This window comes from Cricetulus griseus, chromosome 6 (assembly GCF_003668045.3).
Source record: "Cricetulus griseus strain 17A/GY chromosome 6, alternate assembly CriGri-PICRH-1.0, whole genome shotgun sequence".
Lineage (NCBI taxonomy): Eukaryota > Metazoa > Chordata > Mammalia > Rodentia > Cricetidae > Cricetulus > Cricetulus griseus.
The window spans coordinates 144,748,278-144,763,870 of record NC_048599.1 but is presented as its reverse complement, the minus strand read 5'-3'; the positions used below and the strand labels follow the sequence as shown (position 1 = coordinate 144,763,870).

General features: G+C 45.3%; 1 protein-coding gene across 3 annotated transcripts in view; it reads left to right on the top strand.

Annotated features, from left to right (window-relative positions):
- Nucleotides 1-15,593, top strand: part of Garnl3 (GTPase activating Rap/RanGAP domain like 3) — a 157,801-nt gene that overhangs the window by 90,936 nt on the left and 51,272 nt on the right. For all 3 annotated transcript variants that reach the window (XM_027423765.2, XM_027423764.2, XM_027423766.2), the window contains 4 exons: nt 2,259-2,285; nt 9,612-9,687; nt 10,253-10,351; nt 13,098-13,201. In XM_027423765.2, the coding sequence (XP_027279566.1) occupies nt 2,259-2,285; nt 9,612-9,687; nt 10,253-10,351; nt 13,098-13,201 (306 nt within the window). The remainder of the gene's footprint in view (nt 1-2,258; nt 2,286-9,611; nt 9,688-10,252; nt 10,352-13,097; nt 13,202-15,593) is intronic.

Genomic DNA, 15,593 nt, shown 5'->3' with positions numbered 1-15,593 from the left:
AGCAATAAAATAGTATTTGTACTCTGCTAGAATAAACTCAGGCAAAATTTAGTGTGTTAGGTTAAACTGAGCAAATTTAAGCCATGCTGTGCTTAAAGTAACCTTAAAAACAAATTAGAATTATAAATACATCAGTAGCAATGTGCCTTTACTGCTCCATTATACAAATTGGCTGGGTTTTTGTTGTTGTTGTTGTTTTGTTTTGTTTTTCTGAAAGACAGGGTCTCACCATAAAACCCAGAACTCACTTTAATAAACCAGGCTGACCTCAAGCTATGCCCTTCCTGCCTGAGTTCCTGCAGTGCTGAGCATACAGGCATGAACCCATATCAGCCTTTGAGAACATTCTTAACCCTTTCCTTCTTGCCTGAGAGTGATCAGACAGTGTGGAAGGAAAGAACTAACACCACAGGTTGTCTTCTGACATTCATATGTGACCTGTGGCATACACATGTCTCCTACACACATACATACATTCACAAGCATGTATACACAGACACAAAGGAAAAAAACAGCACTAACTAGGACTTTATTAAGAAACACCATTACTGACATAAAATTAGACCTTCTAGGCTGAAATTACAAACTGGGAAACAACAAAAAAAGTTGGTGCTCACAAATCCAGAAATGAGAGTTTTTAAAACTTTGAATGCTGTCAAATGGGACATTGGTAGACCACAATGCCTGGCAGGAGCACCCACTTCTAAGCAGATGTAATCCAAATCAAGGAAAATACAAAGAGAATGTGACCTGGCAGTCTGTGGCAGCCCTTCTGCCACCAGGGCTGTATGTTGAGACCCTGGGGACTCCTGGGGACTCCTGATGCAAGGCTACTCCCACAGCCTAGCCACCGAGGAACCCTCACCAGTCCAGGGGCCAGTAGCAGAATGCCCAGGTCTGATAACTTGCTGGACTAAAGGCAATTGGGAGGCTCCCTGTTGTTGTATTCACCATAAGTGTGTGCTTGCAAGTGTCAGAAGACCTTAACCCAGGCTCTGCTGAATCTATCAATTCCTTGCCTGTAATTCTGGAATGATTAGGCTGCATGACAGGGTGGTTGAGATCAAAGGAGGTTATGGAAAAGAGGGTTTTACAGTGAAGTGTGTCCCAAAGTATACAACACATAGCAGTTTTATTTTTTCCCCAGGATTCAGAAACAATGATGGCTGAATTCTGAACTAAAGAGCCCTGTGTTACAAAAAAAAACAAAACAAAACAAAAAAAAGAACGGAAGATTTTGTGTGCCAAACGTACTTTTTTTAAGCTCCAGAGTTGACAAGGATGAGGGTCCCTCGGCCTCTTCCACCTCTACCCCGGCGCTCCTTCATCTCTCATGGGCAGCCATGGCCCCACCTTCCCCACCTCCACTCACCCCGTGGCCTCTGTTGGAGCTTTTGGCTTTGGTGTCTGCTTGCCCACCTCTTCAGTTTATTAAGAAGTGGCTGAGTGTGAGAAGGGAGGGTGACCTGAAGCTGTTTGCCAGGCGTCCCTCACCCTCATTCTGTCACTTTCCATAGTAACCCGAATAGGGCAAGGTAGTAGTGGGTAAGAAACAGACCCAGAGAGATCAAATAATTTGTACACAAACACAGTTGTAGGCAGCAGAGCAAAGACTCAAAGCCAGGGTTCTTTGGATCACCACTGCTCTCTGCTGATCTCAGGAGAGGGTCTCTTTTTTTTTTTTTTTTTTTTTTTTTTTGGTTTTTCAAGACAGGGTTTCTCTGTGGCTTTGGAGACTGTTCTGGAACTAGCTCTTATAGACCAGGCTGGTCTTGAACTCGAAGAGATCTGCCTGCCTCTGCCTCCTGAGAGTTAGGATTAAAGGTGTGCACCACCAACGCCCAGCCAAGAGGGTCTCTTGAGGGCAGCTGACCTAGTGTGGGGCAAGTAATGAGATGCAGTGGACCAATGTCTTGATGCTGCTGTTAACCTTTGACATTGGTGTTCGGTTCTCTACTTCTCAGTTTTATCTCCTTACTAAGGGGATATTTTCTTAAATCAGTGAGTGTGCATTGATTTAGGGAGGGGTGAGCAGCAGTTTGTATCTATCAGAGGTTTTCTGAGAGGTGTATGGCCCAGACGGAGTTTTGTTTTCATTTGTTGTTTACTCTTGTTTTTGTTTTCCTTAAAGAGAGATCCCATAACCAACTTCTATTTCCAAATTATCTTAACATTAAATTGTGTGAGTATGTAAAGCTTGGCTTTCTCAGACAACCAGTATGATGTATAAATATAACTTCTGAAACTTTGCTTGACAGGACTTGCTGGTTCTGGAAGAACAAGAGGTAAGTAATTTATCAACAGATTTGTTCCCTGCCCTTGGCAGCCAGTGTCAGTCCCTTCACTGTGAGCACAGCCTTCTCTTTGAGTCAGACCTCAGTGCATCTGCAGTGTGGGCTTGTCCTCAAAAGGGGCCTCACTGAATGGGCTGGCCAAGGTCTCTTTCAGAACACTCTGTACAGCTATCTATAAATAGACCAGTATACGTAAATCTGCATAAATATATGCATGCTCATTTCCATTAAAGTAGGATGTCTGTGCATTGGCCACACACTGTACTGTACTAGATGCCAAAGGTATCTGCATGCCTCATTACATGACCCCCATTTTAAGTGTATGGGTATGCCTGTGCACATGTATGTGTCATAGAGATAACCAGCATGTTATCCTTAGATAATTGAGTAAGGAAATTGTGGTTTGCGCATATTATCTATCCATAGCAGAAATGAATATATCATTTGTCTGGTTTCTTGGTAAAATCCTAACTCCTCCATTTTCCTGTTACCCCAAGTCTAACCCATCACCTAACCTAGTTAACATATCTCTATAAAATGTCCTGAACTCAAATGTGTCTCAGTGAATTTGTCACAACCACTCCGGTGTGCTGACAACACCCACTTCATCTCTGGCCTGCCCTGTACAGGCTAGATCTCTATTTCTGTTTAGTCCCTTACTAAGGGGACATTTGTTGATGACTTAGGGAGGGGTGAGCAGAGGTCACTATCCATCAGAGCTTTTCTGAGAGATGAGTGGCCCAACCATCCCCATTGAATCCTACAGCTTCTCATCTAGAATCAACAGGGAATACTGACCTTGACTCTAGTCCATCCTAGTGATAAACTGAATTGTAATGATGGGCAGGAAAAAAAAAACAATACAGAAAATACAGAATGTTCCTGAAAAGTTAGCTGTTTAGTCAAATGAAGTTGGTGACCTGAAACCCATGTTTTATTTGTTCATGACTGCACAGACAAGCATCCCCACAAGAGATAGGGTGTCCTATGCTGTAGTACACACAAGGGGAACCAGTGAACTGCAAACAGGTGGAACCCTATAAATATAGAAAACTGTCTTGGTTTGGGTTTCTATTGCTATGATGAAACACAATGACCAAAATTAAGTTGGGGAGGAAAGGGTTTATTTGGCTTTCAAATCACAGTTCATCACTGAAGGAATTCAGGACAGGAACTCAAACAGGGTAGGTACCTGGAGGCGGGAGCTGATGCAGAGACCACAGAGAGCTGTTTATTACTGGCTTGCTCAACCTGCTTTCTTATAGAACCCAGGACCACCAGCCCAGGGGTAGCCCCATCCACAATGGTCTGGGCCCTCTCCCATTAATCACTAATTTAGAAAATGCCTTACAGCCAGATCTTATGGAGGCATCTTCTCAATTGAGGTTCCCTCCTTTTGGGTGGCTCTAGCTGTGTCAAGTTGACATAAAACTAGCCAGGACACTGTCCAAGCAACAGTATCAAGCAACAGGGAACCAGCAGTGCTGTTGTGCATAAGGCCATCCTTTCTCAGTTCCAGCAAATCTTTAGGATTCATTGGAATTTTCTGCTCAGACTTTGCTTTTCACAGAAGGAATATAATTTGGAGTGTTAATTCCATAGATAAAATTAGAACTAGGGGCTGGACAAGTAGCTTAGCAGTTAAGAGCACTGGTTGTTCTTCCCAGGGTCAGTTCCTAGCACCCACATAATGGCTCACAACCATCTGTCACTCCAGTTCCAGTATCCCCTACAGGCCGCCACAGGCACTGAGCACACATGTAGTGCACACGCATATATGCAGGCAAACAGGTATGCATATAAAATACAAATAAATACATCTTTTTAAATTTTAGAAACATTTTAACTTCTAAACAAATAGAGATGACAAATGTGACCTGTTTCTATGTCTGAGCAGGACCATGTCCTGAGGAAATCAGTGACTATAACTCTCCAATAGGCAGCTCTCTCCAGAGGCCCAGACTGAACTTGAGGCCTGGAAAGCTCCCTGCATCCCTCAAAATCCAGTGCTCATGAAGCCCTGATGTTTTTAGTGTCCTATTCCAATATGGTTCATTAGGGGATAGAACTCAGTGATAGAGCATGTGCCTAGCATGCATGCTGAATCCCTGGGTTCAATTCCCAGTGCAAGAAGGCAACATCTCAAAACAATGTTATGATCCAGTAGTCCCAAATCCAACTACCTCTGCTAAATTATGAAACAGCTCATTATGCTGATGGACACCTTGATTTCTGAAAATAGATGAATACTTTCTGCTCATTGTGGGCATCATCCAGGAAGCCCCAGACACAGATTGTTTCAGTAGAGTCCTAGAAGGTTCAAGAACTTAAGACAAGACCAGTCTTCCTGGAATGTCCACCTGAAGTGGAAGGTTCTATACAATTTCTCATTTAAACTGGGACTCTCTAGAAAGTATTATTAACACCAGGACAACAGAGAAAAGAGAGGCAGACCAGGGCCATCATGGCAAACCTGGCAAACCTGGAGTCGTGCTCTCCTTTGGAAATCTTTTCATGCCAGGGTACCTGGTCAATCCCCATTCTGCACCCTCCATGTCCCAAGACTGTAGTGCTTCATCCTAACTGGGATAACATGTTTCACAGCCCCCAGGCCTCAGCCAAGGTATTGGTAGAATGCTGCCGGTCTCAGAACATCCCTATGAAGTTTCATAAAGCTTTGACTACTGACATGGAAGCCTCATCTCTGCCTGTGCTCTCAGCTTTGCTCAGGGAAGACCTGTCCTGGGAACACTCATGCTATTGGCAAGAGCCCTAGTCAAAAGTCACGAGACCACTATCCCAACTCCAGCCTGCTGTTCACTTATGACCAGCCTTAGGCAAATCTCTTCTTCCCTGGTTGTCCCTGTCTATGGACTATGGGTCCTTCTGGTCTTAATGAGCTGCTAGTTCACCTAGTCCTTCTGCCCTATGCTTACTGTCTGTTAGCTTAGTTGGAGCTTATTCTGGGCAGCCTGGAAGCCTCCCAGTTTGTTCTTTTGTCCACTGGTTCTGAGAGTCTATTTCCTGGACCAGTAGCAAGAACATCTCATGGGAATCTTTGTGATACAAACTTCCAAGCCAGATACCAGACCTACTAAGCAGGAAACACTGGGCTGTGAGTCAACCATCTTCTAATAACCCCTCCAGGGCTCCCAGTGCCTTTAGCATGGAGGCCAAGTATAGAGGACCAATGCTTCAGACCTTTTGTGATTGCTCCAAAAGGCCTCTCTGCTCAACTACAAATTTCTTTTATTTATTTATTTATTTATTTATTTATTTATTTATTTATTAGTTCTAGTTAGGGAACAAGCTTGTTTCACATGTAAGTCCCTTCTCCCTCTCCCTCCCCTCACCCCCATCCCTCCTCCCCCACCCCCAGCCTACCCTCCACCCCATCCACCCACCACTCCCCAGGTAGGGCCCTCAACGGCGGGCTCTGCAAAGTCCACCAAATCTTCCTGTGCTAATCCTGGGCCCTTCCCCATGTGTCCAGAGCCAGAGTACATCCCTTCATATGGGATGGGCTCTCAAAGTCCCTTCTTGCACCAGGGAAAAATACTAATTCACCACCAGAGGCTCCCTGGAGTGCAGAGGCCTCCTTATTGACATCCATGTTCAGGGGTCTGGATCAGTCTTGTACTGGCCTCCCAGACAGCATCTAGGGTCCATGTGCTCTCCCTTGTTCAGGCCAACTGTTCCTGTGGGTTTCTCCAACCTGGTACAGACCCCTTCGCTCTTCATTCCTCCCTCTCTTCAACTAAATTCCCGATTTCAGCTCAGTGTATATCTGTGGATGTCTGTCTCTGTTTCTATCAGCCACTGGATGAGGGCTCATGTTTGTCTTTTTGTGACTGGATTACCTCACTCAGGATGGTTTCTTCTAGTTCCATCCATTTGCCTGCGGATTTCAAGATTCCATTGCTTTTTTCTGCTGAGTAGTATTCCATTGTATAAATGTACCACATTTTCTCAATCCATTCTTCAGTTGAGGGGCATCTAGGTTGCTTCCAGGTTCTGGCTATTACAAACAATGCTGCTATGAACATGGTTGAACATATGTCCTTGTTGTATGAACATGCACTATTTGGGTATATACCCAAGAGAGGAATGGCTGGATCTTGAGGTAGACTGATTCCCATTTTTCTGAGCAACCGCCATACTGATTTCCAGAGTGGTCTTACAAGTTCACACTCCCACCAGCAATGGAGGAGTGTTCCTTTTTCTCCACATCCTCTCCAGCATAGATTGTCATTGGTATTTTTGATTTTAGCCATTCTGACTGGTATGAGGTGGTATCTCAGAGTTGTTTTGAGTTGCATTTCTCTAATGGCCAAGGATTTTGAGCGCTTTCTTAAGTGTCTTTCAGCCATTTCATATTCCTCTGTTGAGAATTCTCTATTTAGTTCTGCATCCCACTTGTTAATTTCATTGTTTGGTGTTTTGGTGAACAGTATGACTACAAATTTCTATGGGTGCTTTTTAAGAGGGTCCAAGAACAAAAGAGGTATCACCATCTTGTAGATGTGTGGTTACTGTCATCACTCCAAAACAGAGGAAGAAAAGTGATGGCTATAGAAACCCAAAGTAGATAGAGGTCCCTGATGAAACTATCAAGATTGGGGCTGGAGAGATTACCCAGTGGTTAAGAGCAGTATACTACTCTTTCATGGAGCCCGAGTTTGGTTCCCAGCATCCACTCAGGTAGCTCACGTGATTTCCCATAACTCCAGCTTCGGGGATCCTGCACTTCTGGCCTCCACAGGTACCAGCCGTTGTGTGCACATGCTAACACACACACACACACACACACACACACACACACACACACACACACACACACACACACTCACAGCCTAAAATAATAAAAATAAGCCTTTAAAAATCTTTCCCAATCAATCAAAACTGGCCAGCTAATAAAAAGCAAGTGCTTGCTGTCCACTTTTGCTGTTTTTCTTGTTTCTTATACACAGTCACTGAGTCCATCCTCTCCATTGTCCCCAGCCCTGTGCTCTGCCCTGCAAATTCAATAATAATTACAGTGTGTGTGTGATCATCTTCCAGCAACTCAAGCTCAAGAGAGAATTACAGTGGGGGCTGGGCAGCGGTGGCCTATGCACATCTTTAATTCCAGCCCTTGGGAGGCAGAGGCAGGCAGATCTCTATGAGTTGAAGGTCAGCCTGGTCTACAGAACTACTTCCAGAGCATCCACTTCTACACAGAGAAACCCTGTCCTGAAAAACAGAAAAATAGAAAGAAGAATTACAGTGGGGATAGTGATTAAAGAGAGTGAACAGTGGCAATGGTAGGTGGCCTCTCTGGAAATTGCCATTGGAGCTGAGGCTTGCCTGGTGGGGAAGAACATTACCCTGCAAGAACTGGGGAAGATTTGTGGGTATGGAGTCAGGTAGGAACACCCTCCCTGTTTCTGTGTAGTATAGAAAGCCACTGTTATGGAAGGACATGCATCTGTCTGCCAGTGTGTTAGAGACAGAGAAGTGGTTAAGCACAGCCTCAGGTATGGGTTTTCAGATTCTTTTCTTTCTTTTCATAAGTACATGTATGTGGTATATGTACACATTTGTATGTGTTGGGTACATGTGCACATACATGTAGATGCGTGTCAGGACTCATCTGCTATCCCTCTTCTACCTTATTCACTGGTTGGGATCTCTGACTCAAATGCAGAGCTCCCTGACACATCCAGTTTTTCTAGCTAGCTTGCTCTGGACTACAAAGTCAGGCAGGCACCTTGCTATACCTACCAGGCATTTATGTGGATTCTAGGATCTGAATTCCAGTTTCTCTTGCATATGTGGTGAGCACTTTAATCACTGAGCCATCACCATAGGCTGGGTTTTCAGTCTTAATTTTGCCATTCCACCTCTGAGTCCCAGCATTGTGCCTTGACCTCTCACCTCTGGCCCCATGGACTAGTATTCTTGATCACTCACACCCTGACTGGTCGACACCCAGACTCCTTCACCTAGTGGTGGGTGAAACAGCCTTGTAATGTTGCTGTTCTTCCAACAGTGGATTCTTCTACTGATAAGTAATTCAGGCATACACAAAAGTATGGAGAATAACATACAAATCCTCTGCCCAGAGCCGGGCATTGGTGGCGCACGCCTTTAATCCCAGCACTCAAGAGGCAGAGGCAGGCAGATCTCTGTGTGTTCGAGGCCAGCCTGGTCTCCAGCGCGAGTGCCAGGATAGGCTCCAAAGCTACACAGAGAATCCCTGTCTCAAAAAACAAAACAAAACAACAACAACAACAACAAAAATCCCCTGCCCAGATTAAGGGCAAAATCATTAAACACACACACACACACACACACACACAGAGAGAGAGAGAGAGAGAGAGAGAGAGAGAGAGAGAGAGAGAGAGAGAGAGAGAGAGTTGAGGGGCTAGAGGGATGGCTCAGCAATTAAGATCATGTACTGCTCCTGCAGAGAACCCAGATTTGGTCATCCAGCAACTCATGCTGCCTGTAACTCCAGTTCCAAGGGATTCAGTGCCCTCTCTGAGGGCACATGCACTTGTATGGTGAATATAACCACCACATACATATATAATAATGAATTATGGCAACACATAACAAGCACATAAGTAATAAGTCTTTTAAAAGTAACAGTAGAGAGCCTACTTCCTGCTCCCTGACTCCATTCCTCTGTCTTCCTCTCTTCCCTGAAGCAGCTCCCATCACACATTGGTCTTGGTCATTTCTGCAGGATCAGATTGTGCCAGTTCTCTGAGGAGCTGAGAATTATAAGCTCAAATTGAGAACAGCCATGCTTGCTTGGCTTGCTTTGTCTTTTATTTGCACATCTGTGACTTGTTCAGATTAAATATCTTCAGGAATGGGGGGAGGTGAGCCTTTCATATAAATTGCCCACAATTTCCATATCTATTTCTAGAAGAGCCTACCAGACTTCAGTCTAAGATTGTTATGTTTGGCTCTGAGTTACAATTAGCTCCCCTACTCTTCTGGGGACTGTTGCTGATGGGTAGATCAGAACGTGGTGCCAGACCCATGGGAACAGCACCATGCTGCCCCTACACGGACCTGGCATCCTCCTGATGCCATCAACAATGAAATAATTAACTGGTATAGAAGTGGATCACCTCATCTGCTAGTTATTTTGCAACCTACAAAAAAAAGTGTCTCTTGTTAACATTGGGGCCATGGGAGGAAGGAATCACCCAAGTGTCCAGTCTGATGATTGCAGTGATCTCAATGGCAAAGACCATACCTTAAAACTATGTGTGCTTCAGTGATAAAAATTAACTTGCCTGTCTTTTGCTATCTCATTGTAAGGGTTCTGTGAATTTCAAATTCGGGGTTCTTTTTGCCAAAGATGGGCAGCTCACAGACGACGAGATGTTCAGCAATGGTGAGCAGCTCCTCCTCACCCCTGCTGAGGGAGACCTTGCCCTTTGCCTCACCCCTGCTGAGGGAGACCCTTCCCACAGCCAAAATTGAGTATTTGGTTGGAATCTCCAATTCCAGGAGGCAGTTTATGGAATTTTATAAGGCAGCTCACAACCAGTTTCATTCATTTGCTGAGTATTTTACTGACACCTAACTTCTATGGGTCCCTGCAGTGGGTGGGTCCTGGAGAACACTGTTTCTGGTTGAGTGAATATAAAGACAGTATCCCCTTCCTGCATTTGTATCTTTTATGTTACAACCCTGTTTATCACTGGGCAAAGCAGCAATAGCACCTGGTTCACCCGGTTTTCCTTCCTTGGGTTCCTGAGAATTGTGGAGCCTCCTTATGGTGCCTGGCTGGAAGGCAATACAACCTCGTGTTTTGATTATCGTCCCCACAGGTCTGCCCTAAGGGGACCTGACTGCTCTACTCAGTGGCATGCACCTCACCATCCACTGATTTCATTGTGGTCAGGAAATGAGGACCAGAGACCGATGCTTTCCTCATCCCTTGCCTTTTCTTGCAGAAACTGGAAGTGAAGCTTTTCAAAAATTTTTGAATCTCCTTGGTGACACCATTACTCTAAAGGGCTGGACAGGCTACCGTGGCGGTCTGGACACCAAAAGTAAGCTGCCCCTTGTTGGAATTAGTAAAATTCTGTTACTTGAGAAACGTCCCCAATCTGACATAGGTCACTGGGCATGGTTATTGGCTCCATTGGCTTTATAAGACCCATAGGACTCACCAGAAGACATGGTCAACAAATACATAAAGTCATGCACAGATGAATGGCATTTCCATCGAGGAAGGACCACATCTGTTGTGGAATCTCATCAGGCTATCCCACCTCACTGAGGGTCACTTGTGACATCTCTTCAGTATCCCATAGCTATATTTACCAATGAGCACTGTCTGTGTTCCAGGACCCTACGGGGCTCTGAGGTCAATGTGCATAAAGCAACATGGTCCCTGTCTTTCTAGGAGTCCACAGTCCCCTGGGCAGCACAGCAGCCCACGGGTAATGGTTATGAACTAGCTTGGCAGTCAGTGCTCACAGGAATCCTGAGCCACAGAGAGTGTCACAGGCGCTTTGTCGAATTGGGGAATAGAAGACTTCTCTGAGGGAACAAGGGAATGATGAGTGGGAACTTGAGAATCTTGAGCAAAGAGTTCCAGACAAGGAACATCTGTGAAGTCCCTGAGGCAGGAGTGAATGTGGCGTGCTGTTCTAGAAACTAAGAATATCTTTCTGGCTGGAAGGAGCAGAGAGACCAAGAAGGTTGCAATACAGACTAGAGAAGGAAAGGGTTGGACCTGTAGGATGTTTGAAGTCCCCTTGCATGTCACTGAGTAGAGCAATGAGGTCCCCTTAGGGCAGACCTGTGGGAACCATAATCTAGAAGGAGCAGATCAGAGACCCATGGAGAAGCAGATTCCACAGTCTAAACAGGGGTTGGGGCAAGGGTGGTGACTATCATGGCTGGTAGAGAAAAGTGCACAAACACAGGATCCCATGACAATGGGAAATGGGGATGTAGCGGGAGAAGGACTCTCACCGGATCCCTGGGTCTCTCGCCTGTAGTAGCCGATGGAGATCTCAGGGTATTGAAGGGGGGACCTTGGAAAGGTAGACGATGGATGAAGACAGACTAAATGGCAAGTTTAGACTTGAGTCACTTAGGTTGGCTTCTATTTGAGAAGCATTTCTAGCATTTTCTTGTGCTTCTGTTTGTAATTTTGTTTGATCTTCAGTCAAGCCTCAGAGAAAGTCAGTCAGATGGTACAAGGCTCTTTTAGCCTAAAAGTGACAGGTTTCCACTCCAGGAAGCCTGACTGTCTGGGAGTCTGTCTTCCTGGGAGCCCACAGCATGAAAGCAATGCATGAGGACCACCATGGAAATGCCTTAGTTACACATCCAGAGGTGGAAGGTGTGACCCAGCTTCCCTCTGACAAGCTTTCTCATGTACATGATGGGCACCCGAGTACCTGTAAGCCCATCACGGTGGTCAGCTCTGAGCCTCACTGTAGTGGTCCTGACTACTATCTACTGAGCCCTCTCAAGCCAGACTCAAGCCCAAGTCTCAGCTGGGTTAAGCACTTTACAGGGACCATCCTCTGAGTCTTCCTGCATCTCTGAGAGTTAGATGCTATTGTCCCCATTTTCAAATTAAGAAACAGGATCAGAGAAACTGTCTGTAATTCCAGTTCTAGGGAATCTGATACACTCTTTTGGACTCTATGGGCACTGTAAACACTTGGTACGCAAACACGCATGCAGGCAAAACACCCAAACACATGAAAATAAATAAATCTTTAAAAAAAATAAGTGTTAGTCATTGATATAATCCACCAAGTTTAGGAATAACTTCCACAACAATAGATAACTGATATACTGACTTTAAATCAAACGGCGAAACTTGGAGAAAAGATACGGTAAGAGCAATTGAAGAAGACACTGGATATGGACATTTGGACCCCCGCATATGTGCACACACATACAAACACAAAATAACATAGTTTTGTTTGGGGGGTTGTTTTTGTTTGGTTTGGTTTGGTTTTGTGAGACAGGTTTCTCTGTATAGCTTCGGAGCCTATCCTGGCACTCGCTCTGGAGACCAGGCTGGCCTTGAACTCACAGAGATCCACCTGCCTCTGCCTCCCGAGTGCTGGGATTAAAGGCATGCACCACCAACACCCAGCCTCAAAGTAACATAGTTTTAAAAATTGAATTATAAAATAAAATAAAGCCGGGCTAGAGAGATGGCTCAGAGGTTAAGAGCACTGGCTGCTCTTCCAGAGGTCCTGAGTTCAATTCCCAGCAACTACATAGAGGATCACAACCATCTGTAATGAGATCTGGTGCCTTCTTCTGGTGTGTAAGTGTACATGCAGACAGAACACTGTAGTATAATAAATAAATCCTTTTAAAAGATAAAATAAAGCCTTAAATTTGGGGAGGAGCAGCACAGCCAATGAAAACTCAAGTCCTAGTCCTTCTACCTCCAGATCCTATGCCTTTAATCAAGACCGTTCTTCAGAAACCTCACCTTGATTTTGTGGGTATCACAGCGGCATCAGCATGCGTGAACTGTATCCTTTACCCCACAGCCACAGGAAGATGGGGGACTGCAGTAAGCTCTCCCTTAGTAGCCAGACTTCTCCTGGCTTCCTGTGTTCAAGCTAGATGGGCAGCAGGCAGCAGGGAGCTTAGAGAACATGAGCCAGGTCTTTCCTCTTGGGCAGGAACCTCGAGTGAAGTGGAGAGTTGACACCAGGTGATCCACTCCTGCTCACCAACACTGACGAGAATGTACTGCGTGCCGCATGCCTTTGTCTGTGTACTTACTGGCTGCATTCTTGTGTTTTACAGATAACACCACAGGGATCAACTCAGTCTATACTGTGTACCAAGGGCATGAGGTCATGTTTCATGTTTCCACCATGTTGCCGTATTCCAAAGAAAACAGACAGCAGGTACATGTGACCACAGGCTCTTTGAGAACACAGACCATCAGATGGTGACTGGATGTGAGATGAGCGTTGCAATGATTTACAAAATTAGAGACGAGGTGTGTTTCTGTGAGCTCCACTTTAGTTACCAGCTACCAATTCAGGTACTTTTTTATGGTCTGTGTGTCAACTGCAGACAAGGCTCAGGAAGCATAGTGTTACTGCCTCTATGATGATGCCTTTATCATCTTTTAAAGAATTTTTTATGTGCATTGGAGTTTTGCTTGTATGTATGTCTGTGTGCGGATGCCAGATCCACTGGAACAGGAGTTATAGACAGCTGTAAACTGCAATGAGGGTGTTTGGGAATTGAACCTAGGTCCTTAGAAGAGTGGCCAGGGCTCTTAATCTCTGAGCCATCTCTCCAGCCCCTGCCTCTATCATCTCAAATAAGGATCAGAGATAGTAGTGAGCCTGTGAGTATATACATATATGTGCTTGTACATGTGTGACTGTGATTAAAGACATACTAGTCTATGTTGTGTTGTCATAACAAAACACTTAGGAGCTGGGTACTTTTTAAAGAAAAGAGGTCTATTTAGCTCAGAGCCATGTAGTTTCAAGAGCAATGGTATTTACTGGGTGTCAGTAAGACTTATCATGTTGGTGCAGATGTAGAAAAAAATCACATGGAGAAAACAGGAAGCATGAGAACAGGTTAGGTTCCAGATAGACCTAAGTGAGGAAGAATGAACTCCCATGAGAAAAGCGTTAACCCCTCCTAAGACCTCATTACCCCCCACCAGGCCCCACCTCTCAAAGACACCACCACCCCTTAGCAACACCATGCTTGGAGCCAGGCTTCCAGCACATGTAACTGGGAGACCTGCTCAACCACAAGAAGGAGTCTCACAAACTGTTCTATATTTAGTATGCTTTCTCACTGTGGCTTCATCCAGTGTGCCTTTGGCCTTGTCAGAATGAGATTCTGGACACAAAATAAGTTGGTGTGCTGGCTAGTTTTATATCACCTTGGTACAAACTAGAGTCATTTGGAAGGAGGGAGCCTCAGTTCAGAAAACACCCTTGCCAGATTGGCCTGAGGTACACTTTTTTATTGATAATTGATGTGGGAAGGCCTAGCTCATTGGGTGATACCATCCCTGGGCTGATGGCCATGGGTGCTATAAGAACGAAGGCTAAGCCAAGCAGTGGTGGCGCACGCCTTTAATCCCAGTGCTCTGGAGGCAGAGGCAGCTGTGAGTTGGAGGCCAGCCTAGTCTACAGAAGGAGTACCAGGACAGCCAAGGGTTAAAAACAAAACAAACAAAAAACCACAGACTGAGCAAGGCATGGGGAGCCTGGGTAAGAAGGGCTCCTCCATGGCCTCTGCCTCAGCTCCTCCTGTAACATCCATAACCGTTGTAAGCTGAAATAAACCCTTCATCCCCAAGTTGATTTTGGTCAATCCTGTTTTGTCACAGCTAGAAAAACTCCAGATAAGACAGTTGGTTATGTGGTGTTAAAAGTGGCCTCCAGAATGATGTTGAAGTTAACCAATGTCCCCTCAAGAGTTCTCGTTACCCACCCCAGAAGTTGGCCATTTGGGGGAGAAAATTTTCCAGCCTGTTGATTTAGACACAACAAAGATGTGGACTGCTGGGGTTTGTTTTGTTTGTAACATGTGCAAACGTGTTGTCTGTGTGTATATGTGCACCATGTGTATGCAGTGTCCCCAGAGAAAGAACAGGGAGTTTCGTCACCTGGAGCTGAAGTTAGGGATGGTTGTGAGCCACCATGTAGGTACTGGGAACCAAACCAGGTCCCCTGCAAGAGCAACAAGTGCTCTTAACTGCTGAGCCCTCTCTCCAGCACTAGCTACTGGGTTTAGACAGATGGTATTTGGGGAGTTATGCTTAGCTAGGTTGAGACTCTTGTCATGTAAAACTCTGATTCTACTAAGAGGGAAAGCAGACCAGTGCCCTAGGGTGGTACTGTAGTACTGGGAGGTGGAGGTGGGGGGGGTATGTACAGGGAGGGAGGAAATAGCCAGTGTTGTTCTATGGTCTGACTGGAAGAAGGAACTAATGGTGCCTTGTGAGCCATGGGGACCATAGAGACCTTGAACCTGTTCCTGTTTTAGGAGAACTCTGGTCAAGGGTATATTGAAACAGAAAACACTTGGGCCTAGGAAGACTACATGTGGCTGAGACTCACTGTGTGCAAGATGTCTTCTCTGGTTGGGAAGGCCCAGGTCTCTGCTGCTAGGCCTCTTCATGGCAGCTGAAGCTCTTAGGATCATGGGGTCATGTAGAGAGGATAGACCATACCATCTTTTCTACCATCCTGAATGCAGTAAACAGCAGCGTCAGAAAACTTGCAGTGAGTGCTGGGGTCCAGGGGTGGAGTGATTGTC